General features: G+C 52.3%; 9 protein-coding genes across 9 annotated transcripts; 7 read left to right on the forward strand and 2 right to left on the reverse strand.

Annotated features, from left to right (window-relative positions):
- Window positions 1-607: 607 nt before the first annotated feature.
- Window positions 608-6,046, forward strand: N7468_002082 (DNA-directed RNA polymerase II subunit RPB1; the record flags this gene model as incomplete). The annotated part of the gene is given in 4 exon segments (XM_058471379.1): window positions 608-968; window positions 1,040-1,110; window positions 1,210-2,655; window positions 2,666-6,046. The coding sequence occupies 4 exon segments, from the start codon at window positions 608-610 to the stop codon at window positions 6,044-6,046; spliced, it is 5,259 nt and encodes a 1,752-aa protein (XP_058334520.1).
- A 1,102-nt stretch (window positions 6,047-7,148) lies between these two features.
- N7468_002083 (uncharacterized protein) lies at window positions 7,149-8,918 on the forward strand (the record flags this gene model as incomplete). Its single annotated transcript, XM_058471380.1, has 2 exons — window positions 7,149-8,043; window positions 8,104-8,918. The coding sequence occupies 2 exons, from the start codon at window positions 7,149-7,151 to the stop codon at window positions 8,916-8,918; spliced, it is 1,710 nt and encodes a 569-aa protein (XP_058334521.1).
- Window positions 8,919-9,107: 189 nt separating this feature from the next.
- On the forward strand, window positions 9,108-11,823 carry N7468_002084 (ubiquitin ligase complex subunit HRD3; the record flags this gene model as incomplete). The annotated part of the gene is made up of 4 exons (XM_058471381.1): window positions 9,108-9,144; window positions 9,197-9,328; window positions 9,407-11,335; window positions 11,396-11,823. 4 exons carry the CDS (start codon window positions 9,108-9,110, stop codon window positions 11,821-11,823), a joined length of 2,526 nt encoding a protein of 841 aa, XP_058334522.1.
- A 102-nt stretch (window positions 11,824-11,925) lies between these two features.
- Window positions 11,926-12,725, forward strand: N7468_002085 (putative DNA repair protein Dds20/Mei5; the record flags this gene model as incomplete). Its single annotated transcript, XM_058471382.1, has 2 exons — window positions 11,926-12,576; window positions 12,630-12,725. The coding sequence occupies 2 exons, from the start codon at window positions 11,926-11,928 to the stop codon at window positions 12,723-12,725; spliced, it is 747 nt and encodes a 248-aa protein (XP_058334523.1).
- Window positions 12,726-12,919: 194 nt separating this feature from the next.
- N7468_002086 (uncharacterized protein) lies at window positions 12,920-14,954 on the forward strand (the record flags this gene model as incomplete). Its single annotated transcript, XM_058471383.1, has 4 exons — window positions 12,920-13,370; window positions 13,459-14,021; window positions 14,083-14,490; window positions 14,553-14,954. 4 exons carry the CDS (start codon window positions 12,920-12,922, stop codon window positions 14,952-14,954), a joined length of 1,824 nt encoding a protein of 607 aa, XP_058334524.1.
- A 401-nt stretch (window positions 14,955-15,355) lies between these two features.
- N7468_002087 (amidase family protein) lies at window positions 15,356-17,387 on the reverse strand (the record flags this gene model as incomplete). Its single annotated transcript, XM_058471384.1, has 2 exons — window positions 15,356-15,951; window positions 15,995-17,387. 2 exons carry the CDS (start codon window positions 17,385-17,387, stop codon window positions 15,356-15,358), a joined length of 1,989 nt encoding a protein of 662 aa, XP_058334525.1.
- A 368-nt stretch (window positions 17,388-17,755) lies between these two features.
- N7468_002088 (putative MFS allantoate transporter) lies at window positions 17,756-19,444 on the forward strand (the record flags this gene model as incomplete). The annotated part of the gene is made up of 4 exons (XM_058471385.1): window positions 17,756-17,932; window positions 17,987-18,017; window positions 18,075-18,359; window positions 18,411-19,444. 4 exons carry the CDS (start codon window positions 17,756-17,758, stop codon window positions 19,442-19,444), a joined length of 1,527 nt encoding a protein of 508 aa, XP_058334526.1.
- Window positions 19,445-21,110: 1,666 nt separating this feature from the next.
- Window positions 21,111-22,194, forward strand: N7468_002089 (Ldh family oxidoreductase; the record flags this gene model as incomplete). The annotated part of the gene is made up of 2 exons (XM_058471386.1): window positions 21,111-21,899; window positions 21,952-22,194. The coding sequence occupies 2 exons, from the start codon at window positions 21,111-21,113 to the stop codon at window positions 22,192-22,194; spliced, it is 1,032 nt and encodes a 343-aa protein (XP_058334527.1).
- A 783-nt stretch (window positions 22,195-22,977) lies between these two features.
- N7468_002090 (putative serine/threonine protein kinase (Kin4)) lies at window positions 22,978-26,163 on the reverse strand (the record flags this gene model as incomplete). The annotated part of the gene is made up of 4 exons (XM_058471387.1): window positions 22,978-23,546; window positions 23,621-23,907; window positions 23,964-24,832; window positions 24,889-26,163. The coding sequence occupies 4 exons, from the start codon at window positions 26,161-26,163 to the stop codon at window positions 22,978-22,980; spliced, it is 3,000 nt and encodes a 999-aa protein (XP_058334528.1).
- Between the last annotated feature and the right edge of the window lie 1,606 nt (window positions 26,164-27,769).

Raw genomic sequence — 27,769 nt, forward strand, 5'->3', positions numbered from 1 at the left:
CGGTATCTGGGCGGTATCATGGCGGTGAGAGGTGGCAATTAATGCCCGAAGTACCAGGCAATGGAGAATTTTGCGGGTTCTGCCAGTCTCCGCCCCGGCCTGAGGGGTCCATAAGAGGAAGGCGGTAAGGCCCGACACCAGTCTCCGGCGCGCTAGTGAATACAGGGAAAACTCGAGCCCCATCAACGGGAAAGGTCGCCTGCACCATCTCCCTTTCAACCTCCCCCGACCACCTCCCCCATCACCTCCACATCCAAGGATATCTCGTTTCACATCGCGGTACCTCCCTTGGATACTTACATTACGTGGCAACACCTGGCGCATGCCTTTCGCCCTTCCTTTCTAAGGCTTCGCGACGTTTCAGGACCCCAGGTCGCCGGCGCCCTCGTGGCAAGGGCTGCCAAAGGCCTCAGCCGGCCAGCTGCTTCCACACCACCTTCGTTTCATCATCGCCTCGCGTGATATCGACTTCCAGGATTCCAGGCTTTCTGTCTTTTCAGGCTTTGCGCGTTAAAACTAACCAGGATCCTTGACATCTGACCCGTCTGGCGCGCTTCCACCCGCTGACCAGGAATACCTCCCACAATCCGCTTTCACCGCCGCCAAAATGTCGAACGTCTTTTTCCCTTACTCCAAGGCGCCTTTGCGCACTATCAAGGAGATTCAGTTTGGCCTTTTCTCGCCCGAGGAAATCAAGCGGATGAGCGTGGTCCACGTGGAATACCCCGAGACGATGGTAAGTGATGCTTACCTCCGGAAACTCAGCCCAAAGGCTCAATCCCGGATCGCGGCTTATGGACCAAAACCACAGGATGAACAAAGACAGCGGCCCAGGACCAAAGGTGTAAATGATCCACGCCTGGGAACCATCGACCGCCAATACAACTGCGAGACCTGTGAAGAAGGCCAAAAGGAATGCCCTGGACACTTTGGCCACATTGAACTGGCATCGCCCGTCTTCCACATTGGTAAGAGTGTCTAAGGGGTTCGCTTGAGGTATCTGAATCGCATATGCTAATCTTGTCTTTCCCGCTCCTAGGTTTCTTGACAAAAATTAAGAAGCTGTTGGAGACCGTTTGCCACAACTGCGGAAAGATCAAGGCAAACCAGGTTAGTCATCTGCTTGGGCAACGCAAATTCTGCATGGCACTTTTTTCACTTTTTTCTTACCTTCCCTTTTCTTTGCTTTGCTGACACGGAAAACAAAAGAGCGATCCCAAATTCTTAGAGGCGACCCGTACGCGAGACCCGAAGAAGCGATTTGACACCATTTGGCGTCTTTCGAAAGACATATTGGTTTGCGAGGCCGACCCTTCACCTGATGACGATGAATTGTCGAAGGAAGACCAAAAACGTCATTTCCACGGTGGATGTGGCAACGCCCAGCCTACTGTCCGCAAAGAGGGAATCACCCTCGTAGGTACATGGAAACCAAGCAAGAGCATGATGGAGGACGAGATGGCACAGCCTGAAAAGAAGGTTATCACACCGTTAGCGGCGTTGAATATCTTCAAGCAAATTTCTCCGCAGGATGTGCGCATTATGGGTCTCAGCAACGACTACGCTCGCCCAGACTGGATGATTCTTACTGTCCTTCCTGTTCCTCCTCCTACTGTTCGCCCTAGTGTCATGATGGGTGCTACTAGTGGTTCTCGTGGTGAGGACGATTTGACCTACAAGCTTGCCGAAATCGTTCGCGCCAATCAGAATGTCCAGCGTTGTGAGCAGGAGGGTGCACCCGAACATGTCATTCGTGAATTCGAGTCACTCTTGCAATACCACATTGCGACCTACATGGACAACGATATTGCCGGCCAGCCCAAAGCCATGCAGAAGGGAAACCGACCTGTCAAGGCTTTGCGCAGTCGTTTGAAGGGTAAGGAGGGCCGTCTGCGTCAGAACTTGATGGGTAAGCGAGTGGATTTTTCTGCTCGAACGGTCATTACAGGTGACCCCAACTTGCTTTTGCATGAAGTTGGAGTTCCCTATTCGACCGCGAGGATCTTGACTTACCCTGAGGTTGTGACACCTTACAATATTGAAAAGTTGCAAGCTCTGGTGTCCAATGGTCCCAACATTCACCCTGGTGCGCGGTACATTGTCCGTGACAATGGCGAGCGAATTGATCTTCGTCATGCCAAGCGCGCAGGGGCTCAACAGCTACTCTATGGCTGGAAGGTTGAACGCCATCTGGACGATGGCGACGTCATCCTCTTTAACCGTCAACCATCCCTTCATAAGGAGTCTATGATGGGTCACCGCGTCCGCGTGATGCCTTTCTCCACATTCCGTATGAACTTGTCTGTCACTTCGCCCTACAACGCCGATTTCGATGGAGACGAAATGAACTTGCACGTCCCGCAAAGCGAGGAATCTCGAGCGGAGCTGATGGAACTTGCTCTTGTTCCTAAGAACATTGTGTCGCCCCAGCGAAACGGTCCTCTGATGGGTATCGTCCAGGATAGTCTTTGCGGTATCTACAAAATTACTCGCCGTGACGTTTTCCTTACCCAGGACCAGGTAATGAACATCATGATGTGGGTGCCGGATTGGGATGGTGTCATTCCGCCCCCTGCTATCCTCAAGCCTCGTCCTCGTTGGACCGGCAAGCAGATGATCAGCATGGCTTTCCCTAGTGGTCTCAACTTCCTTCGTGTCGATAAAGACGGCGCCCCCCCCGAGCGAGAAGTTCTCTCCTCTCAACGATGGCGGCTGTCTGATTCACGGAGGAGAGCTGCTCTACGGCATGCTTCTCAAGAAGATTGTTGGGGCCACTGGTGGTGGTGTCATTCACGTCATTTTCAACGAATATGGCCCTGATCAGACGGTGAACTTCTTCACAGCGGCCCAGCGTATTACCAACTACTGGCTGCTTCACAATGGATTCAGTATTGGTATTGGTGACACCATCCCTGACAAGGCAACTATTGAGAAGATCGAGGAAGCTGTTCGTGAGCGAAAGAAGGAAGTCGAGGAGATCACTGCTAGCGCTACGGACAACACCCTGGAGGCTTTGCCTGGTATGAACGTGCGTGAGACCTTCGAGAGCAAGGTCTCACGTGCTTTGAACAACGCCCGTGACGAGGCTGGTGATGCCACCGAGAAGAGTCTCAAGGATCTCAACAACGCCATCCAAATGGCTCGTTCCGGTTCCAAGGGTTCGACTATCAATATTTCTCAGATGACAGCCGTCGTCGGCCAGCAGTCAGTTGAAGGAAAACGTATTCCTTTTGGTTTCAAATATCGCACTCTGCCCCATTTCACCAAGGATGACTACTCACCAGAATCCCGTGGATTCGTCGAGAATTCGTACCTGCGTGGTCTGACACCCACCGAGTTCTTCTTCCACGCCATGGCTGGTCGTGAAGGTTTGATTGATACAGCCGTCAAGACTGCTGAGACTGGCTACATCCAGCGGAAGCTTGTCAAGGCTTTGGAAGAAGTCATGGTCAAGTACGATGGAACTGTGCGTAACTCGTTGAATGACGTTATCCAATTCATCTACGGAGAAGACGGTCTAGATGGACAACACATTGAGAACCAGCGGGTTGACATTCTCCGGTGTTCCGATGACAAATTCCGTGAACGCTTCCGCGTTGACGTTATGGACCCTGAGCTCACCCTAGGTCCTGACGTCCTGGAGCGGGCTAATGAGATCGCGGGTGATATCGAAGTGCAGAAGCACTTTGACCAAGAATGGGAAGAACTTCTCAAAGCTCGTGCCATTGTTCGGGAGGTTGCTCTCACTGATGATGAGATGATGCAGTTGCCTATCAACGTTGTTCGCATTTTGGACGTGGCGCGGAGCACTTTCCGTATTCGTGAAGGCACCATTAGTGACCTGGATCCATCTGAAGCTATCCCACAGGTGCAGGCTCTTTTGGATCGCTTGGTGGTGGTTCGTGGAGACGATCCGATCTCTCAGGAGGCTCAATACAACGCTACCCTGCTGTTCAAGGCCCAGTTGCGCAGTCGTCTTGCCTTCAAGCGACTTGTCACTGAACACTCGCTCAACAAGCTTGCTTTCCAGCATGTCCTGGGTGCCATTGAAATGCGCTTTGCTCGTGCCCAAGCCAATCCTGGTGAAATGGTTGGCGTCTTGGCTGCTCAGTCCATTGGTGAACCTGCCACTCAGATGACTCTGAACACTTTCCACTTTGCCGGTGTGTCGTCTAAGAACGTCACTCTGGGTGTGCCCCGTCTCAAGGAAATTCTGAACGTTGCGACCAATATCAAGACACCTTCATTGACCGTTTATCAAGAGGGTGCTAATACCTTCAATAAGGAGAGTGCCAAGCGTCTGCGTAGTGCAGTCGAGCATACCAGCCTGCGGTCCGTAACTGAGGCCACCGAGATTTACTACGATCCAGACATTCAATCAACTGTCATCGAAAATGATAAGGACATGGTCGAATCCTACTTCATCATTCCCGAGGATGTCGGCGATGATATTGCCAATCAGTCCAAGTGGTTGCTTCGAATCGTCCTCAGTCGACCCAAGCTTCTCGATAAGGGATTGACGGTTCAGGAGGTTGCTGGCAAGATCAAAGAGGCCTACCCTCGCGATATTGCTGTGATCTTCAGTGATAACAACGCCGATGAGCAGGTTATTCGAATCCGTCAAATTCAAGACACCAAGGATGATGATGATGACGATGTTGAATACGATGTCACCTTGAAGAAGCTTGAGCAACATCTTCTTGATACCCTCACCCTCCGTGGTGTGCCTGGCGTTGAACGTGCTTTCATCAATGAAGTTAGCAAGATGCGTGTTCTCGAGGATGGTACCTTACACACAAGCAAATCGGATCCTCTCTGCAAAGAATGGGTCCTGGAGACGAGTGGATCCGCCCTGGCTCCGGTTCTTGCGATCCCTGGTGTCGATGCGACTCGTACGTATTCCAACCAGTTCATCGAGATTTTCGAAGTTTTCGGTATCGAGGGTGCGCGCACTGCTTTGCTTCGTGAGTTGACCAAGGTGCTGGCTTTCGACGGTTCTTATGTCAACCACCGTCACTTGGCCCTTCTCATTGATGTCATGACCGTTCGTGGTCATTTGACCCCTGTGACTCGCCACGGTATCAACCGCGCTGACAACGGTGCACTGATGCGATGCTCGTTCGAAGAGACCGTGGAAATCCTTCTGGAGGCTGCTGCCTTCGGAGAGCTTGATGATTGCCGTGGTGTTTCAGAAAATTTGATCCTTGGACAGATGGCCCCTGCTGGAACAGGAGAGTTCGATGTCTACCTGGATCAGAATGTGCTCAACACCGTTGTGTCGAACAATGCTCGCTTCGGACTCATGGAAGGCGCTAAGGACCCTCTCATCCCCGATGGTGCTGCTACACAGTATGACACCGGCTCGCCCATGCAGAGCACCACAGGGTTTATCGATGGCGATGCCGATGCCACCTTCTCGCCTATCCATCAGGCCGGCGCAGCGTCTCCTGGTGGTTTCACCAAGTACCAGCCCGCGGATGGCTATGGTGGCTTCAGCCCTGGAGCTCGTAGTCCCGGTGGATATTCACCTAGCAGTCCTTTCAACACTAGTCCGGCGTCTCCGGCTTATTCTCCGTCATCGAGCTATTCACCTACCTCTCCTGGTCTAAGCATGACTAGCCCCCGTTTCCAGGCTACATCCCCTGGATTCTCACCCACGAGTCCGACATATCACCCATCGTCTCCTGCATACTCGCCGACGTCACCATACGGTGCGTCTCCGACATCGCCTTCGTACTCACCGACGTCGCCTGGCTTCTCGCCCACTTCGCCAAACTACAGCCCGACGTCACCCAGCTTCAGCCCGGCCTCGCCAGCCTTTAGCCCAACCTCGCCAAGCTATAGCCCAACCAGCCCGGCTCTTGGAGGTGGTCGTAATATGTCTCCTACCTCCCCCACGTCTCCCAAGTACACTCCTACCTCGCCTGGGTGGTCTCCTACGAGCCCCCAGTCGTACTCACCAACTTCGCCGAACTTTGGTGGCTCTCCGACGTCTCCTACTTCGCCTGGCTACAGCCCTACCTCACCGGCCTACAGCCCAACGTAAGATCAGCAAATCGCTCTGTTATTGTGCTCAAAGCTGACTCCTCATCTCTAGGTCTCCGCGCCAGTAAAGTTCGGTGGATGCAGCGCGTTCCCCCTCGGCTCGCTCTGTGCCATTGTACCATCACCGACCTTGAATAAACCGCAAAAAAGAAACATTTCGCTCTTGACGCCTCGATATTGGATGGTCATCTTTTCCAACCCATCTTTTCCAACCCATTTCATGATATGGGGACGTTCCTCCCCTTTTCCACTGTATCTCTTCTTTTAGCAATGTCCTACGCTATTCTTACGGCCCCTGGACCTTTCAATTTTTATTCTGCTTTTCAAGATGCCTCCCCCCCAGTTTCAGCCGTCAGTTCGTCTTTTTCAGATTGTGAACGACCTCTGGTTATCCCCAACAGTTGCCATGTGACTCCTAAGGAACGATGAGATCTAGGCCCCATTGGCAGATTGAAGGATCCTGTCTCAGCTGTCTGTTGCCCTCGGGTCTAGAACGCCGCTTCCTGTTGAGAGACCTCCGTGGCTCCCACTTTGTTTCTCTTTCCTTATTCTTTGCATGAAGAGCGCACTGGGGATTTGTATTTGTGATTTTTCTCCCGTTCTGTACACAGACCGCAGGGAGCCCAAATAAAAAAGAATTTAATGACGGTCGTCTTTCAATTATTTCTTCTGCCCGCCATTAGCTACTATAGCATCATTATGTAGCATGTATTGTTGAGAGGGAAGATAAGACTTTTGCTTATTGCAGGAACCCCCCGAGTTTTCAAATACCGTAAACGTAAAGCCTTGTGAATCCCGCCGGAACCAAAAAAGCCCCGCATTCAACGCTGACTTCAACGGAAACAGCGCTGTTACCAACTTAGGTGATCTCCGGGATAGCCCTTGGGATCTCGCACTAGGCCAATCGGGCATCATAGAATCGTTGCTCTTTCTGGCATAGCGCCGTAAGCTTGGCGGACAAAATCCCCCAGGATTCAGTGCTGTAAGAGTTGAAGTAGGAAGACCTTGATACTCTCATTTGAGACTGTCCGAATATCCGGCTAGATCTGAAAGAATCCTTACAATACGGAGGGTAATCATCCAAGAATCACGGTTCTTTAACAATGTCGACAACAAGAGTGGCAACGGCTACTGCTATGCTTACGGCCCCGCAACCTGACCTCCCGATCGACCTCGAACGATATCCCAAGCTGTCAAAGGAGCAAGCCGGCCACCTCCGCCATTTTCATAACCTTGCCACGGCAGATGATGGAGAATGGCCGCACATGGGAGCACAGGAGCCGGCACAAGAGTTCCTCGATGCATATCGATACCAGCTCGCTACAATGGCATACGCATCCGGTGTAACCCACTACCACCGGATGCCAGCTATGAGAGGAATATTCAAGCCTTTGATGCGTCGGCTGATTCATAAAATGCTTCGTCGAGAAGTTTGGGGTTACTGGTATCTCACTTCTCAGTCGGGAAAGGCCGTGGATCCAGATCTCAAGGAGCTTCGGAAGCCTTGGGCTGATCCAATCATTCGAGAAAATATCATGTACAGTGGCCATCTGCTTTTGATGACTGGTATGTATACTATGTTGTTTGACGATGACGAATTCGAAAAGCCCGGTAGTTTGACCTTTCATTGGGATCCCATGTTCTGGGGTATGGGTCCTGAGACGTTCGAGTATGATATCCGCAGCCTGCAGGACGCTATCATTGGTGAAATGAGGAGGAATAAGTGGATTGGAGCATGCTGTGAGCCAAATGTCGTGTTTGTTGCATGCAACCAGTTCCCGGTATGGATCGGTCGTCCTTGTGGAAATGCTCGCCTTGCTTACGTTGAACAGATCATTGGAATGAGATATTTAGACGCCCGACACGGAACCCACACCGCCGACGACGTCTTGAAGGAATACAGGGCAGCATTGGAAAAGTCAAATCTGGTTTCCAATACAGAACTTTTCAAGGACTTTGTCGCTGTCAAGCAGAACGTCATCTTTGCGCCGAAGAGTTGTGCGCTCACTGCCTGGTGTGCTATTAGCTCTGCCCTGCTTTCGCTTACATTCTAATAAGATAGGTCTGCCGCCTTCATGCATGCTTGGAACCCAGAATTTGTCGAGTCCGGGTACGAAGCACATTCAACTGGATTCATCACCAACGTCGATGGCACGGTCGAGCTTCATCATCCGGTAGTTGCCCAAAAGCTACGGGCCTTGATGCAAGAAAATGGAATCAAGGATGTCTCATCTGCAATGATAAAAGAGGCTCGTGAGCACTACTTGGCGACCAAGGATTCCGTCCCTAAGCCTCCTGGTAAAAAGGAATACGGCTGGCCTGTATTGGGCTATGTTGTTCAGTGGCTTTCGGAACTTGGCAAATCAACGGAGCTGCAGGGACTACTGCACTTTGCTGATGAGAATCTTCGGCCCACGTGGGAGAAAGGTGGCCTTTTCTACCCACGGAATGACTCAAGTACTGATTCCATTGGGCGACTTAGTCTGATGGAGCCATTTACTGGAAATGGAGCTATTGGGTATGCTCGGTTGAATGTCGCGGATGGCCAGAAGAAGATGTGGGAGCAGCCTTGGACACGAGAGACGCTGCAGACCCGGCCTTGGGTGGACGGCATTGATCTTTCCAGTGGAGTGAATTGCTTACGTGGAGAGTGGGATGAGAAATCCGAGGTTTTGATCGTAACCCTTTCTGAGTGGCAGGGGAAACGGGCTAATGTGACCATGACGGCCCGGAACCTTCCCGGTGATCGCTGGGCTGTTTATAAGCGGCAGGGTGACGTGGTTGGGCAAAAGGTATGCGAGGGAAGTGAAATTGTAGTTGATGTTTCCTTGGAAGCTGGAGAAGAGGTCGACCTGGTCATTAGCAGAACTTAGGATGGGAATAGGAATGGGCTTGCGATGATTTGTATAGAAAGCGGAGCGGTGATTTGTCCTCCCGGCAGAATGAAGCTCCGTCAAGCCAAGTGGCCCGTAAGCTACAGCTGCTTCCCTTTCAACTTTCCATTCTCCTCGGAGAGTCGCGATGCGATTCTTTTCCTTGCTCCTATCTAGATTCCAAGCATCATGAGAACCGCGTTCTCAAGCTTATTGCCCGCCCTGCGTATGGGCCCTCTTCTCCGTCTCGCGAACTCGTGCTAATCAGCCCCTCACAGTGTTACTACAGCAGACATGTGCAGCAGGGCCCAACCAAGCGCCGCTAGGCGAGTCAGCGCCAAGTAACCCCGATGAGAAGCCAACCGAACCGTTAGATGGCACTGCAGAACCAGAGCCTTACCAAATTAGCCGTGAGTGACCCAGCCGCTGTCGCGTGATGATCCCCGGATGTATTGGAGCGCTAAAACAGTCTGGATTCGGCTTTGTAGAAAGAGTACAGGAGGCGTGGGATACCCTCCGAACTGCGAAGCCTGCTATCGTGCGTACGGATAGGCCGACCGGGCTGCTTGGAAATGCCCTTCACTATGGCGGCGAAGTCTTCCGGCTTCTGTTTATGAATGGGCCCACCACCGAGAAAAGTGATTCCAAAATAAACCCGACCGTTGCGCGAGCTGTCAGAGAATTGAAGGCTGCAGCTGATGAGGATGCGGACCCTGACGCGATGTTCTTGCTGGCGGAGATGAACTTCTACGGTAACTTTACCTACCCGCGCGACTTTGGCGAGGCCTTCCTATGGTACAACGAACTGGCTTGGTTGAATGGAAACAATACAGCCCAGTCGATGGTTGGCTTTATGTATGCGACGGGCATCGGTGGTGCGGTTGAACGAGACCAAGCCCGGGCGCTGATGTATCACGAATTCGCGGCGGAGACTGGCAATACACGGTCTGAGATGACCCTGGCATACCGATATCACACCGGCATTGGAACTCCCAAGGACTGCGATCGTGCGACTGTATACTACAAGAAAGTCGCTGATAAGGCAATCCAATACCTCCGATCTGGACCCCCAGGCGGCAATTCCATGATCAAGGAGTCCTATCGCTGGGCTGATGATGAAGGTGGTGTTTATGGAGAAGGGGCCAGTGTGTCCAGTTCTGGGTATAATGCGCGGGACGCATCGCACTCTAGTTCTGATGCCAGCGTGGAAGACGTGCTGGAGTATTTGGACCTCTTGTCTAAAAAAGGCGAGCTCAAGGCTACCTACACGCTGGCAAAGATGAATTATGAGGGCGAGCGTGGTCTGCCTCGCAACTTCAAAAAGTCAATGAGGTATTTCAAGATCGTTGCTAGGAAGTACTGGAACAGAGACGGGTCAATCTCCCAGAATGCACCTACAGGACTCGATAAATTAGCCGCCAAAGCTGCAGGCCATATTGGTCGAATGTACTTGCGCGGCGAAGGTGTGGAGCAGAACTTTGGAACGGCCTTGACCTGGTTTAAGCGAGGTGTCGTAAACGCAGATGCTTTGTGCCAGCATCACATGGGATTGATGTACCTTCACGGCTATGGTGTCAATCAGGATGCGTATAAGGCGTCTTCGTATTTCACGGCGGCCGCTGATCAGGACTTAGCTGCTTCCCATGTCCGGCTGGGTGCACTTTTCCTTGACCAAGGAGATATACCAGCTGCCACTCGCTACTTTGAACTGGCGGCTCGATTGGGCTGGATGGAAGCGTTTTATTATTTGGCCGAAATGGCCAACTTCGGCATTGGGAGAAGCCGCCACTGTGGCGTTGCAGCGGCATATTACAAGCTCGTTGCCGAGAAGGCAGAGGTGCTACACTCGGCCTTCGCAGAAGCCAATGAAGCGTATGAGAACGGCGATAAAGAGCGTGCTCTCATTCCATCGATGATGGCAGCTGAGCAAGGCTACGAGAACGCCCAGGCAAATGTTGCCTTCATTCTAGATGAGCAACGGTCGCTGTTCCCTTTGGATGCTTTATTGCCATGGGGTCAGAAGAGTCGTTCATCGCTGCTGCATAACGCGGCACTTGCGCTGATCTACTGGACCCGCTCAGCGAAACAAGCTAATATCGACTCATTGATCAAGATGGGCGACTACTATCTCAGCGGGACCGGTTCCAAAGTTGATGCTGAGAAGGCATCAATTTGCTATCATAATGCGGCGGAGGCTCATCACAGTGCCCAGGCATATTGGAATCTGGGCTGGATGCATGAGAACGGTGTCGCTGTAGCACAAGATTTCCACATGGCGAAGCGATACTACGATCTAGCTTTGGAGGCTAATAAGGAAGCATACCTCCCGGTCAAGCTCAGTCTACTCAAGCTACGAGCTCGGGGATACTGGAACCAGCTCACTAATGGAGATATCAATCCAATCCGCGACGACGAGGGTAAGTCATCTAATCTGTTCCCCTGCAGCTGGAACGTACACTGACCTCTATTCCCGCTAGATTCCAAACCCCCTCGCACATTGAAAGAGTGGTACACTGCTTTCATCAAAAATGATGCCGCGGCCTACTACGAAGAGTTCTATGATAGCCATGCCGACGAGGATGACTTCATGGGATCAAGGGGTCTAGAGTCAGAGCGCCAGGATGATGGGTACTATGACGATGTCGAGCTTGACATTGACGATGGGATCCTGGAAGGCCTGATTATCGTGGGGCTGGCTGCTGCTCTCCTTGTTCTGGTGTATCTTCGGCAGCAGCAGCAACGCAATCGGCCCAACCAGGATGCCAATGCGAACGGGAACGCAAATGGTGGCAATGCCAATGGGAACGGAAATGCCAATGATAATGTAGATAATGACCGTGGATTCTTCCCTGACCCAAACGCCCCTGAGTTCGCCCAATGGGTTGCCGGCGGGGTGGGACACTGAGGAAGGCCCTCTCTGTTTAATGCCATCTCTCCCCGTCATGTACATATAGCGTAAACTTTCTTCCTCATATCTCGCATTTCCTTCCCCTTCCAACGAATCACCATGGCCAATGAACAGCCTTCTAAAAAGCAGCGCTACCTGAATGCAGCGGCCACTTTGGCTATGCCCTTCAAGTCTCCGCTCAAACGTTCACCCTCCGAAGCGGCTCTACGAATTCCATCTCTCACTTCGGATCCAAGCGCACCAGCTCAACCTGGGGTAAGCCATGCGTACTCGATCATGAAAGAAAGTGCTCAAGGCGATCAAGAAATATCGTTATCATCCAATCCAAAACTTCAACCGCGACTCGTCCGCCTTCGTCTCGGTGGACCAGCACGAACATCTCTGGCTGACGCAGAGCGCTCAGCGCTAGAGAAACGGGAACGATCCCTACAGGCTCAGCTCAAATCGTTGGACGAAGAGCTCGATCGCATTCAGCAAGCGATCCAGATCGAATCCTCTGGAAAGGATGTGGAGCTTAAAGCTCTAACCATAAAGTGGCGACTCGTCGCGCAGGAAGCAGCCGATGAGCTGTTCACCGGTGCCAAAGAACGAGTTGCTCGCATGGGCGGGATAACAGCCTGGAGGGAACGCAACCAGGGTCAGTCTGCGCAGTGGGGCTTTGACGACGAGGCTCAAGGACGCGGCAGCGTTGGTGAAGACCCTATTTCGGAAGACAATGGTACAGTGCAGCTCCGCGAGGGACAGGATGAGGTATGTCTCCTTTGACAAGCAATTCCATTGGACAAGAGGCCGATCATATACAGGAATTCACCATGCAAGCCATGCTGAAGATGTTGAACGTCGACCCCAAGCTCATCGGAATTGATCCGTCGACAGGCAGCTGGGTCCGAGAGGAATAGTCGGAACAGGGATCCGAGCTGATAACGATGGGGCCTTGCATGTATACCTGTATCTCTATCTCTATCGTGATTCGATGATTCGGCGGGGGTATCAGTCTAGCTCTGGTCTTACCAGTCTCGGGTGGAGACCGAAACCTTCTTATCAATATAAACGTCTCCGCTAATCCCCGCACTTACCCTCTTCCAACTCCCGTATGTCGCGTCCATTGAAGCAGAGAGATATTGCTTGCGCGCGCTGCTTCCGCTTGAAGCGCAAATGCGACCATGCTAAGCCTACCTGTGGGGAATGCCTTCGTAAAGGCGCGGAGTGTCTCCCGGCTCGCTCTCGACGATCTGGAGATAGCGTGACAATTCCGCTCGCATACTTGAAAGAACTGGAGCGGCGAGTTGCCGAGCTGGAAGATAGCTCTCGGAAGTCAGGGAGTACCGTGGAGCTTTGCGATGGAAGTATTCAGACAGATTCCATTGAAGCTGAACGGGGCGCTGGTCTCTGTATGTCTTCGGCGAATACTCCAAGCAACTCTTCCATATGGACAGCAGACCCTACCTCTGACGGAGGCGCCATGACGCCGCGGTCTCCGTCGCAAATAAACCCCAGGCTACCTTGGTCACCCCCAATTCTACAATCAGCATCGAAAGAATCACGTCTCCGAATGTTCGATGACAAGCTGGATTTCCTGCGCCTTGACAGAAGCCCCTCCTACCCCCCCAATACGAGAAACGGCGATACGAGTGACCGAGAGCGATGCATTACTCCAGCTATACACCACACTTTATTTCTCAATATCGCATCGCGAGTGGCCTTTTCTAAACGAATCAGCATGGAAACTATGGCAAAGAGACGAGCACGTTAATGGAAGTGCATGGCACCTTTTCTTCCTGCGGATGGTATATGCCATCGGCGCCTCCCTTTGCAGCATCATGCACGGCGATGAAACACATTCGCGTCGGTCAAGGGAACTCTACAGCTCGGCTATGGATTACTATCCTCACGTCGTCGGGCATCCGTCTATGGTTCTCCAGGTCCAAGCCTCGTTGCTTCTTATTGTGTATGCTTTGCACTCTCCATCCTCTGAAGACATCGCCACAACCGTGTCTTCGATAGTGCCTTTCTGCACAGCAGCGATGACGGAAATCCGGAAACACGCTTGCGCCAACCCGGATGGCCAAATCATTGCTCGGTCGGGGGAGCCTTTAACAGAAGACATGTTTATTGCTTGCTATATGCTGAATGTCATTATTACATCGGGGTGGGATCGGCCCGTATCTGATGCCTATCGCACAGTTGACGATGACGTGAGTATCAGTCCACCTCTCTGCTGTTTTCAAATGAAGAAGAACTGACGATTTGCATCAGATGCGCATGCTTGGTGATAGCATCCAACCGCCGCCAAGTACGAACCCAGCCCTGAGCCATCTCTTCAGGCTGCGGAAAATTCAGTCAAAAATTAAAAGATCTTTGGAAGGCTCTCAGTGGCAATTATTCGAGGACAGGCACGCGATCAACGCTTCAATTAAGGCAGCGCTCAAGATATGGCGACAGGACATTCCTCGGTTCAGCAAAGCAAACGTGGAGGGTGGCTATTACCATCCCAATTGGATGGCCAAATTGTACGACTATAGTATTTTGATGTTGATGGAGGAGAAGCAAAACTTTCTCGACCAAGAGGGGACCGAAGACATATTCGCCGCAGTGGTGGAAGTATGTATAGAGTATCGCCGCCTTCAGGCGGAAGGGCATGTTTTGTGCTTTACATGGTCTGCAGTAAGTGCTGGTCAATGTGAGGATTTGATGGAAGGTGCTCATATATCTAACATGCCCGACAGCTGGTATATCAGTTTCGTGCTGGAATTATGCTTCTTTATCTGATCTGGGCTACTAGACCCATCGCGAGAAGCCTCGACGACGACATCAGCCTGAATTACTACTCCCCGGAGGCGATCAATGCATGCACCAAGAGCATGGCTTGCTTTGCGGATCGGTGGAGAGATGCTCTTCCTTACTCCAAGATCTTTGAATTCATACAGCAGCAAATATTGGGGACATCCGCTCAGGCTGCTCCAGGCCTTAGCGAAAGCACGATGACCCTCGAAGAGGCCGAGATGTACCTTGAACAGCTCAAAAAGAAGTATCTTCATAGGGCCATTCTTGGAATGATTGAAGATATGATGTACGTTGGCGTTGTGCAATATGGGGAAGCCGATGAGTTTATGCCCGGCATATTATAGCAAATGAACGACTCAGGGGCTTACAGACTCTTGATTTCCCCCATCTCTAGTTCTTAATTAATCCTTGCTCAATCCGAGCTTTGCTCGTTTCACGTTTAGATCGGTGGTGTGCTCAAATCCGGGGTGGTAGACTAGCCCTTTCCTATCACGCACTAGAGCTCTTTAGCTGCATGCACCAAAAATTAGGTTCTACTAGTACAAGAGATTAAGGGCTCCTGACAAACTTTGCTTTTTTTTCTTATCTAGACAAGAAAAAGTATTTCCCCGCAGTTGAGCCACTTATAAAGCATGACGCTCTGTTCCAAAAAAAAAAACATCAGAATGCGATTTACTCTATTGTCTCAACAGGACTTAAGAAATAATGGACATGAGTTCATCTAAGTTGACATATACTAGTACATTCAGAGAATGACCAGCTTCCCAGCAATAGCCCCGCTGCTCGAAGAAGCTTTGATAAGCACCGTTGTCTGAGTCAGGGCAGGGCTGCTCCATCTCTTCCAAGGCTCGTCTCTTTCAGAAGAAGGGTAAGAGACGACAATACTCCATGCTCTTTCCATCAAAGCGGGCTTGTAGGGTTGGCCATTGATGTAGCAAGAAATGCTATCCGCATCTGCATTGAGCGACCCCTCGATATGGATTTGGACCTCCGCTCCCACCAGCTTCTTGGACTTTCTATCCACTGAGAGCTCCAGGCGATTTTGGGAGGAGATGTCACGGGTGATACTCTTGCGCAGAATTTGGTCAGAATCGAGAGCAGGGACACGAGGCGGCTGGACACGGCGTTTGGTTGCCATCTCGAACGCATAGCCATACTGTAACAGCGCCGTGTCTTCGTAGGCTTTCCCAGCGAAAGTCAGGTTAACGGGCATCTGCGTATCCTCCATGATACCCATTGGGATCGAGATAGTCGGCACTCCGAGATGGCGAATAGGCCTGTTGCCGTTGGAGTACTTGACGCCATTACTCCACGCGAACATCGACTGCTGCTCGTCCACATCTGCATTCGATGCGCCAATATCAGCATTTGCAGGGAAGACTACGGCGTCTCAGGCCGAGATTGTCCATCCACTTTTCAAATGTCTCTTTGCGTGCGTCTTCCAAAGCGCGGATCGCCTGGTGTATCCCTGGAATGTCGAGGATAGAGTCAGGTTTATTGCGCGGGTATTCAACGATCTCGCCCCATCGTGGCTTGTTTGCGGCTTCGGGTGCTCCGAGGAGAGACCCCGGTGCAAGAGGGAAGATCGTCGCGGGGTCCACGCTCGTCAGTGACTTGAGGTCTTCCTGCCCATTCACAGCGAGAAAGTCATCCCATGCGTGTGCGACGACCTCACATCTCTCTTTGGCTGGCCAGCCGTCAGGTAAGTTATCGACAGTGACTAGTTGGCCGGATGCGGCGTTGGCTTCGTACTTTGTCACCAAGGGGAAGTCTGTCTCGACTACCTCGGCGCCGAGGCTTTCAAGGGCACCCCGGGCTTCTTGCCACAGTTTGATGATCGACTCTCGAGTACGCACTTTGCTTATGGGCGCCAGTGATGAGTCGTCGCCGCCGATGTACATTGATGGAACGCCGATTCGCTTTCCTCGCAGGCATGTCGGGTGGGCTAGCGTGAGAAAGGACTTTGGTCGGATCGATTCGACGGATGGAATGGGAACGACGTTCTGCTCATTATAGAAGTCTCCCACGGGGGCTTTATCCTTCACTGCCAGTACGTCCAGGACATGGAACAAGTCCATGACTGTCCGGGTATGGGGCACCAGGACGTCGCAGGTCGGGTAAAGTGGGAAAACCCCGCGGAGTGGAAGAAGGCCCTTGGACGGCGTATAAGCGACAATGGCATTATTCGAGGCGGGGGACCGCCCGGAAGAGACAGTCTCTGACCCAAGAGAGAATGCGCAGAAGTTGGAGGTTGTTGCCACGGCAGAGCCGTTGGACGAACCGGATGCGTAGGCGGCTGCCAGATACTCTGGGTTATAAGGGCTCTCAGCTCGGCCCCAGGAGCCACGCTGCATGCCCCCGTATGCCATTGCTGGCATATTCGTGCGACCAAGGAGGACGGCACCAGCCTCTCGGAGGATCTGGACGCAGGCAGCGTCTTCTGTCGCCACGAGGGTTTCGAAGGCTGGCGAGCCGTTGGCAACGGTCATGCCCTTCACCTTGATGCTATCCTTGACAAGGTACGGAATACCCTCAAGCGGCCTGGGTGCATGGCCTGCTGCACGCCATGCATCCGACGCGGCAGCCTCTTCCAGAGCGCCCGCATTCAGCAATGGAATGGCACTGAGTTTTGGTCCATTGGCGTCATAGGTGATGATTCGGCGCAAGTAGCGAGAGACCAGATCTACGCTAGTGGTATGGCCTGCTGATAGGGCGTGTTGAAGATCTGAGATACTGGCATCCAGCAGCGAAAAGCCTTTGCCCTCCATTTCAGCCATCATGCAAGGGAACAGGGGCACATAAGTCAATCAAGCTAGGACCGGCCAACTGAACAGTTATACAGTCTGCGCATGCCTGAGCTGAGACGAGTACTTGCGCACAGTTTTATGTCCGGCATTATTAGATCCCATAGAAATGCGCGCAGAGGCAGCGGACAACAGTCCGCCATGGAGACCGTCGCGTTCCCCACGTCATATCGGAGGCGGGGGTCCTCCGCCTATCGCCAGACAGGGATAACGATTTACCGCTGCACCTTATCTACTTGGCAGTGATTTAATAACAAAGGTAGATACGACGTTTATATAAGGAGCTTGTAGAACTGGAAGGGAAGGCGAAGTCCGTCTGATCAATATTCCTCTCATACAAAATGGACCACAAGAAGCCGGAGGTGGACCCCAACGCAGTGGAGAAGGACATCGCACTAGAGAATGTTCGCGATATTGGCGCTAATCTATATGCGGAGGCTGAGCAGCTCTCTGCCGATGAAGTGGAGCAAGAGGGCGCAAGAGTTCTTCGGATTCTGGACTGGAGACTCATGCCAATGGTACGTACCCCTTGCGACGATGATTTGGCATCTTCCTACTCACATCTGTTCCAGCTCTATGTCACCTATGTGATCCAGTTTCTCGGTACCTTTCATCACAGCCCTCTGATAATCCAAGCGCTTTCTTCCTAACATGCTACAGACAAATTATCCTTAAACTATGCCTCGGCATACACCTTGATCCCGGATCTCGGGCTGGAGGGCCAACGATACTCCTGGGTAGCCGCCATTTTCAACTTTGGGTATCTATTCTGGGCCATTCCAGCAAATCTTCTGATTCAAAAACTCCCGATTGCCAAGTACATGGGAGGGATGCTTCTCATCTGGAGCGTCATCGTCATTGCCCATATTGGAGCCCGTAACTATGCCGGCATTCTGGTTCTGAGATTCCTTCTGGGGATGGCAGAAGCAGGTGTTAGCCCATGCAGTAAGGCTGGAACTCAAACCGAGAGCTGAAAGACGACTGACTTGGTACAAGTGATGGTTCTGACCTCCATGTTCTACAAACGCTCCGAGCAGCCCCTGCGCATGGCCATTTGGCTGAGCGCGAATGGGATGGCAACTATGGTGGGAGCTCTTCTTGGTTTCGGCCTTGGCCATGCGCAGACCACGACGCTACACAGTTGGAAGCTTATCTTCCTGACGATCGGACTCCTCAACTTTGTCTGCGGCTGTATATTCCTCCTCGTGGTGCCCGACTCGCCCGGCGCCGCGACATTCCTCACTCATCGCCAGCGCGTCATTGCGGTCCGTCGGGTGGCAGAGAACATGATCGGCGTGAAAACCAAACAGATCAAGATGGGCCAAGCACTAGAGAGCTTCTACGACATCAAAGTTCTGTGCTGCGCAGGGATTGGCATTGCCTGTGGCGTTATCAACGGCGGCGTCTCCAACTTTGCATCCGCACTGATCAAAGGCTTTGGATTCAGCGGGATATACGCCACCCTCTTACAATTACCCACGGGAGCCTTTGAGGCCGTGATTGTTCCCATCTGCGGTCTTGTGGCGACTTATGTTCCCAACTCTCGGTGTATCGTTCTCGCCGTTGTCAGCCTCATACCCTTTGCGGGACTTCTCGGTATTCGGTTCACCAGCCTTGATCACCGTTGGACGCTGGTTGGGTGTACCTGGCTGCAGTACATTATCGGAGCGCCGGTCATTGTCTCTTGGAACCTACTGTCTACCAACGTTGCCGGGCATACCAAGCGAGCGTTCGCCAATGGGCTTTGGTTTACTCTGTATGCCGCTGGCAATGTCGCTGGCGCGAACATCTTTTTCTCCCGGGAAGCCCCCAGATACTCCTCTGCTATTTTGGGGCTCTTGGTGTGCTATGCTGGGATCATATTTCTGTCGATCATAGCCTACATTGCCATGAGATGGGAGAACGCTCGAAGGGATGCGGCGACTGGGCCTATCGAGCATTTCGAAGGAGATGCTTCCGCTCAAGCCGTACTCGATGGATTCAAGGATATGACAGACATGGAGTCTAAGCATTTTCGCTATGCACTGTAGCTAGAGGATAGTATCCTAGTAACTGATTCAATTTCCTCCGTTGAAACAGCTTTGCCTGTCAAGTACTTTTGCGATGATCCAATGGTGAGAGAAGCTTGTCTGGAACCAATCCATCTCTCCAGGCATGTAAATTAACAGTCTGCATGCCGCACGTGATTCCGCTCCCTCCGCATTGGATGCCGTTACGACCACAATGATACTGGAGGGAGAGGCAGTCTATTCTAAGCCTGGGGGGATTAAGGCAACTGGCCCATCTTCCTGCGATTTACTCAACAACGGGACATGATTGTGCCGCATCCCGCGTAAATCAAGCGGTAGTACCTTACTGTGAGCTTCTTGTTCGATTTCAAGCTTATTAGCCAGTTAGATTACATACCGTAAGCAGTATATGAGACAGTGTTTCCGCGGACCATTCCCCACTGAGCTGAGATGAAAAGACCGAGACATCCTATAGGGTCAGCAAAATGAGAACCCGATCTCATAGAGGATTAGGGGTGCTCGTAGGCACCGTGTCTTCTCCCTGGACAATAGATATTCCTTTTGACATGAAGCTCCCGCAGTCTACTGCTAGCGCTTCAGTAGTCACCACTCGCGAGTCAATTATGACGCTTAGGAACTGGATATTACGGCACTTCTAGTATCCTTCAATAACCCCAAGATAACCCAATCTACCCCGCGGCGATCAGTTGGCAATCAGTTCTACTTCCTGAATGCCGGCTAGCCAAGGCCAACGCTAGAAGCAGATTGTCGGAATCTGGATTTCCTTCCAAGGAAAACAACGACCCGAGATCTCCCCTGCTCCGCTCCACCTTTCTGTTCAAGACACTCGGATGAGACATACAACCGAGGCAATCCATCTGTACAGATGGCACAGTGCAGGGAGAGTTATATCTTCTAGACTACTCTTCTCACGTGCAAGGATTTCTGATTCTCGATTGTGACCTATTGCACAGCGGCCAGGTTAGACGGATAAAAGCATATTTGGATTCGACAATGTTTATATTCGCTCGTCGCATGTCGACTGCTTGAAATCCTACTCTTCCGGCTGAACTTGGTTCGTCAGTGATTATGGGTTATGGGTTATGACAAGGCAGGTTGGGACACTCACTTAAGATCGGTGTCCTATTACTTCCTACTCAGCTTCGAGACAAGAAAACTCTAATTGTCGATCGAAGAAACTTTGCGCCGTCTTCGACTGGCCCAATACATGTCAAAAGCCTCGGCGAGTCAAAAAAGGCACTTAAAAAAAGAATTGGACGAATGGCGATTTGAACGCCAGACTTCTCGCATGCAAAGCGAGCGCTCTACCCCTGAGCTATACGCCCTATTATACCGTTTAGCCGAGAAATTGAGCCTCTCGAAGGTGCTTCCTGCTCTGCATGAGTGCATGAGTGTAAAAGTACCTAATTCACCCCTCGGAGGTTCAAGAAATTCGCCGTAGAAGACAGCACCTAGTCCGACTCCACCCACGGAAGCACTCCGACTCGACGGGAGCCTCCTCCCCAACTTTCCCCAGGATAAAAAGTAAAGCTCCAATCCAGCAAACAGCCATTCCCAACCCCAACCAGCAGAAAACCCCACATATCCCAAGAGCAAGAGTGGGGGGGAAAGAAAAGAGAAAAAGAAAAGGAGAAGAAAAGAACAAAGAGTTCATATGAATGCCAACATGACAGACCCCACTCCCCAGCAAATGCACCTGATAAACCATTCAGACCTCCAGGCCTTCGTCGAAGCCATCCTCCTCGGCAACGGCACCCCACCCGCCAACGCAGCCATAGTGGCCCAATGCCTGGTCGCCGCCGACCTGCGCGGCGTCGATACCCACGGCAGCAACCGCATCCCCTCCTACATGGAGCGCATCCGGCAGAACGCCCTCGACGCCCGCGCCCAGCCCACCCTGCGCCAAGTCACGCCCGTCGCGGCGCAGGTCGACGGACGCAATGGGTTCGGCTTTGTGGCGGCGCACACAGCGATGGACGCGGCGATCCGCATGGCCCGGGAGTTCGGGATGGGGATGGTTTCGGTGAAGCACTCGAATCATTTCGGGATGAGTGCGTGGGTGGTGCGGCAGGCGCTGGACGCGGGCATGATGTCGTTGGTGTTTACGAATTCGTCGCCGGCGCTGCCGGTCTGGGGTGGGCGGGAGAAGCTGATGGGGGTGTCGCCGATTGCGTGCGGTGCGCCGAGTGGGGATCCGCGGAGGCCGTTTATTCTGGATATGGCGCCGTCGGTGGCGGCGCGGGGGAAGATCTATAAGGCGTTGCGGCGGGGGGAGAAGATCCCGGAGGACTGGGCGCTGGATCAGGACGGGGCGAGGACCGATGATCCGGCGAGGGCGTTGGAGGGGGTGATGTTGCCTATGGGAGGGCCCAAGGGGTCTGCGTTGTCGATCATGATGGATGTGTTCTCGGGGGGTGTTCTCCGGGGCGGCGTTTGCGGGGCATGTGACGAATCCGTATGATCCATCGAGGCCGGCTGATGTGGGACATTTCATTGTTGCGGTGAAGCCGGATCTGTTTATGAGTATGGAGGAGTTTCAAGGTCGGATGGATTATTTGTATAAGAGGGTGGTGGAGTCGGAGAAGATGGCCGGCGTGGATCGCATCTATTTCCCCGGGGAGATTGAGATGATTACGGAGGAACAGCGTCGGGAGAAAGGGATTCCTTTTGCCGCGAGTGAGATTGCAAGCTTGAACCAGGAAGCTGATCGGGTGGGCATTGCGCACTTGAAGGTGCAGAGCAGCAACTAGAGAGCTCCTACTAGTACATCATGACTTGGAAGGGATAATGCGTACGACTTCCATCCTATCAAGGACGAAGGGTAATAGGATGTTCAGATAGAAGGAAGCCAAAACCTCTTGAGTAGCAAGCAAGTCCTCTGTCGAGATAGTTTACACATCCAACTGGAGTACATAGAGGACCAGCTCGCCAGACTGGCCAACAGAAACTAATTTACCGATAACCAAGATGACTAGGGATGAATACGCCACTCCAGAACGACACAGATAAAGAAACGGAAGAACAAAATACCAGAGAAAATGGTGCCACAGAATTCAATTACCACTCGGGATACTTCCACATAAGACAGATGAAGGGGAAGGTTAGGAAGATGCGGATGAGTGCTTCGAATGATAAAGAAATTTTTTTAGAAAAAAGGCTGTAGACACATAGGTTCAATCCCACTTTACAGCCGAGGGATAATAGTGACAAGAGAAAAGAAATGTAATTCACAGGGGGCAAGGGGTGGGGGGGGAAGGGTGCATTAAAATGAAATGAGAGGGGGCAAAAAAGGAAATGTATTTAGACAAAGGAAAATTAGGCATGCTAGATAAAATGATCAAAACAACCGAAGATAAAAGAGTTTCGCTCCATGCACAAAAAGGGGGAGAAGAACAAAAAGCAGGGTATCAAATGGCTTCCCAAACATTCTCAGTTCTCTCTCAATTGGCGCGAGAGGCGGGAAGAAGGTACAAGAAGGGGCTGTTTTGAGTGGATTTTGATTCAAGCATGCTCTAAAAGTGAGGCATATTGAATTACCTCTCATCACCGGCTCGAGACTTGGCACGTCGGCGGAAGAAGTCCATGACTTTCCGCGCGGCACCGGAGCTCCCCGAATGGTGAGACTCGAACTCATACGCATCAGCAAATTTGCGGTTGTTCTTTTGAAGGACGTTGGCTCCACGGCCATTGCCACGGCCTGCCTGCATAGATTGTCGAGGCAAGCTCTCGTAGGTGCCATTGTAATCATCGTAGTAGCTGGGCTTGGACTGGTGGGTGTAGTTGCGGCCCGCATATTGGTCGTCATCATTGTTGTGGACCTCCTCTGATGAGAAGTTACCAAACTGATCTTGCCCTTGTTCAAACCGGGATCCGAGCTCTGCAAATTGCTGATCAATGTGAGCTTCGTAGCTGGAATTTTCCGGCTTGTTTGGTTTTGGCCCCTGGTGGACCGCGTTACTAGGGCCCTCGTTCAAAATTTCCATGTTTTCATGACCAACGTAGTCTTGCGTGTGGGGACGAATGAGGGGGGGCCCAGTGGCTGGCCGTTGGTTCTGAGGATCGGCGGTTCGTGGAGTCTGTGCGATCTCATCGGGAGTCTGAGCTCGACTAGAAAGTCCCTTGATAGAGAATGATGCGGGAAGAAGAGAGAAACGACGAGGACGACTTTCCCTGTACCTTCGCTTGCTTTGCGACTATGTGAATGCTGCATCGACCGTCGAGATGAATCCATGGAAAGTCGTGAGTCTTCTCGTGAAATCGGATCCTTCATACTAGTCGGAGGATATCGCTTGTTTGGGCGCGTTCGAGCACCATTACCCTGGGAGCCACGACTCCCCAAGATGGAGCCAGAACGTCCAAAAATCTTCTCCCCAATGCTTGACACCGTACTCGACCGCTTGTGGCCGCTCTTTGGTGGATCCTGCCGGGGAGTCGGGTTGAAAGATGAAGGAAGCTGTTGTGTACTAGGACGTCCGATAGAAGCACTGGACGACTGGGCGGGATTTTGGGGGAAGAGAACTGGCCACTCTTAGGCTGTGCCAGTCGGGCTTCCGTATGAGCCGTCGTGAGCATAGGTGCAACCGGCTGCCCGTAGGAGCCACGAGATGGGAGACGACCTGTGTGGTATGATGCCATGGAGCCACCAGTCTGAGGGCGAGCGCCAGTGGCGGGGGCAGGGGCGTTGCTTCCGCTGGAGAGTGTAGGGTAATCGGAGGCGGAGCGAGGGAAATGGGTAGGGAGAGGCTTGTCGTAATCGACGGGTGGTTTCTCAACCGGCTTGGGTGCTGGATCAATTCGTTTGTCGCTGGCCACAGCAGTTTCATCACTGACAATAGCTCCTCTGCTCCGTGACCCAGATGCCCCGGACTGGGGTTCACCCCGAACCGTCTGGGATTGAGGAGCAACATATTCAACCTGGACCGTTCGTCGTTTCGCGTCTTTTGAGGCTTTGGATCGGTCACTTGGAGAGCCTTGCGAGATGTCACCAGAATGATGATTAAGGCCACCAACCGAGGGAGGATTGCCTTGGCTAGTCTTGGGGGCTTCGCGGACCGAAGCACTGCGAGCGAGAGTGGGTACGTCGGGGAAGCCTTCAGCAGGCACAGTAGCGTTAGCAATATCTGCAACGTTCGTCGTACTGCTGGTAATATGAGAGACAACGTGAGAGTATTCGCTCAGCCAGCTGTGGCGTGCAACTTCAAAGAGATCCGCTCTTTTCCGGGGATCGGGAACAAGGATACGGCGTAAAAGATCACGCGCATGGGGAGTGACATATTCGGGAAAAGTAAGAGGAGTGGTGACAATGTACTTGTAAAGAAGGTTGATGTTGTCTCCATCCGGGTTGGCAGGGTCGTCATCAAATGGGAGGTAGCCAGCCAGCATTGCATACTGCATGAAGAGTTAGCCATAAGCCATATGCAAAGTTCAAAGGTTCCTTGACTTACCAAAATCACACCACAGCTCCACACGTCAACTTTTCGTCCTGTGTAGAGCGAATCGCTCACGACAAGTTCTGGAGCAGCGTAGCACGGGCTACCGCAACTTGTCTGCATCAAGTCACCCCGGCGCAATCCATTGGGCCCGAGCTTATCGAGGCGCTTGCGTTTCACATATTCTTTGTTGGTGAGGTTGTACTCAATTTCCTCCTCTAGCTGATCGACTGGATCAAAGGTATTGGCAAAGCCAAAATCCGTGATGATGATGTTACGGTTTCGATCGAGCAGCAGGTTCTCCAACTTCAGGTCACGATGCACGATACCCTTTTTGTGCAGATACCCGACACCCGACACTAACTGCGCAAATAGACGACGAGCGGAATTATCCTTGAGGTAGCGGTTGTTGAGGATGTAGTCAAAGAGCTCACCGCCGGAGGCATATTCCATGATGATACCGATATGACGGTCAGTCTCCACCATCTCATGGAGGCGAACAATGTTGGGGTGGGAAAGCTCGCTCAGAATCGAGATTTCGCGGTAGATCTTCGGTAGGCGAGATGGATTCGATCCTAGAGTCTCCCGTCGGATCAGCTTAATCGCGACCTGGATGCTGCCATCTCGCTTCCATCCCAATTTGACCTTGCCGAACTCTCCCTCTCCTAGTGTTTGTCCGAGAATGTACGAGCCGAAGGTAGTTTCCTTGCGTTTCACCGTGTGGCTGTAATCGTGCCGACTACGGCGCGGAGGCGCAGACGCTTCCTCTGGAGGATAGGCAGTAGATGATACCCCGGAGTCTGGATTGGAGTCACCGGGCACAGCCGCGGGCGACGCCTCTTCCAGGCGTTCCTGCTCCCTATCACGCACCACAGCAGGGTCGCTCACCATAACTGTGTTGAGGACTGTACTAGGCTCCTTGGGAATCGTTGCATCGTCCTCCGGCTGCACTGAGGATGTAGCCGGGGGTGGAGCCCTTGACCGGCCAGATTCACGTGTCGATTCTTCTGCAGGGTCGGCTCGACGCGACCGACTCTTGCCATTGCGATCCTCACGTCGTTCACGATTTTCCTTTCTGTCAGATCGGCTTTTTCCACGGCCCTCCTTATCCTTCGATCCATTGGGGCTGCGGCGCGCGTGATTCGTGGAAGAGGTCCGCGGCGGGATCGGTGGTGAGCTTAGCATATCGGGATAGCGCGCATTCTTTTGAACCGGAGATGTTGCCGGGTGGGTCGAGGCTGGCGATGTATGGGCGGGAAGTGGCAATGCCGGCTGATGAGAAGTGCTCATAGCCACGAAAAGCTGTTGCCCGCTAACCTCCGAAACAGCTGTAGAAAATGATGAGCATGTGCGTTCAAATGGCCGCTGGTGTTTCGTGGACTCGGCGCAGCGACGGTTTTCGTATCATATTGCCCTTCACTACATACCTTAAAAACGAAAGCGCAGAAGCGCCACGCCCTTCGGAAGATGAGATACCCAAGTTTGGGCGAAGATCGGTCCCGAGCTGGGACCAATTGGGCACAATTGGTGCGCAAAGACCACCAAGCCCTCCGGAGGGTGTTTGGTGGTAACCAGGGGTTTAGGCGATCGGTCGCACTCGCCGAGTCGACCTTTCAGCCTCACAACTGTTCAAGAGCAAGCATGCGCGTTAGCCTCATCAATCTCCACGGTCGGTTTTTTGTCGCCAATTAGATCGATCGCACTTCAACTTTATCAGAAATAAAAATGAAAAGAAGATTCGATCGGAGGAATGTAGGAATGGGGGGAGGGGAATCAAAGAATGCCAGACCCGCCCAGTGTAGGAACATTGATGAAAAGCTCTCCTTCTCAAGTACAACAGGACCCAAGCTTTTGCAACACCCGGATCTAGCCAATTCGAAGCAAACGACGCGTCTAAAACAAGTACTCAGGGCACTAAAGGGACAGCGGGGAATTACCTGCACTGCAGTGTCGAAGTTTCCTCACGATGGGCGCACGTTGTCGAAACTGGGGAAGGGAAACAAACGCGGAATCGAATGTCTCAGACGCGATTGAGATTCCCACTCAGACAATCCACGGTTTCAATTGTGGAAGCTGAACATGATCGAAGCCAGGGTAACGGAGGGGCGGACAGGGGGCGCGAGGGACCGGGAACCACCGTGAGCGGAAAAAGGGGGAGAAAGAGGTTGGCGGCGAAATAGGCACCACGAAAGAAAGAAGAGCGAAAGAAAAACAAAAGGCCCCAAAGGTCGACAAGAAGCCCCGGGAAGAGGATGGGGGGGGCGGGTGGGAAGGACGAAGAGAGGAGGGGAGGGAGGAGGGTGAGATACGAGCAGGTTTGGTCGATTTAGTTTCTTTTAGTCTGGGGGAGCAAGCGGGTCTGAGCCTCGACTGGCGAGCTGGAGCTACTCCCAGTAGCACCTCTAGGAGATCCAAATCGATTCTCGAATATTACAGGCGAGCTCTGTCAGATTCAGATCTGATCGGGGAATTGACTAAACCAGTGGTGAAAACAGTAGGTTGGAGAGAAGGACCGAGGGTGTGTATACGGGGGAGGTGATAATCGGCTACACAGTTCCTCTACACAATTTTTATTCCGGACAGTCCTCTAGCGATGCGATAATTCTTCAGGCAACCCATGAGGCGAGGAGAATACCTAGCCATTGCCGTATTTAACGAGAAGCCACCGCGCGCTACTGCTCTTCAATCACCAAAAAGCACTGTCCCTTGCCTCCCTGTGATAGAGCGAAACGGGCGCGAGGCCCGAGGGCGGATCCTCAGATGGGGCCGGGATCCCCATACAGAAAAAATATTCGTCATAGGAAAGTATTTAAACGGGAATTAAACCGACGTTACAGAATCTTAATAGATTAAAAGAGCTCGGACTGTCGCGAGATAGGATCAAGATGTACGGGGT

This window comes from Penicillium chermesinum (genome assembly GCF_028974085.1).
Source record: "Penicillium chermesinum strain IBT 19713 chromosome Unknown utg000002l:1.0-5270490.0:1.0-5274688.0, whole genome shotgun sequence".
Lineage (NCBI taxonomy): Eukaryota > Fungi > Ascomycota > Eurotiomycetes > Eurotiales > Aspergillaceae > Penicillium > Penicillium chermesinum.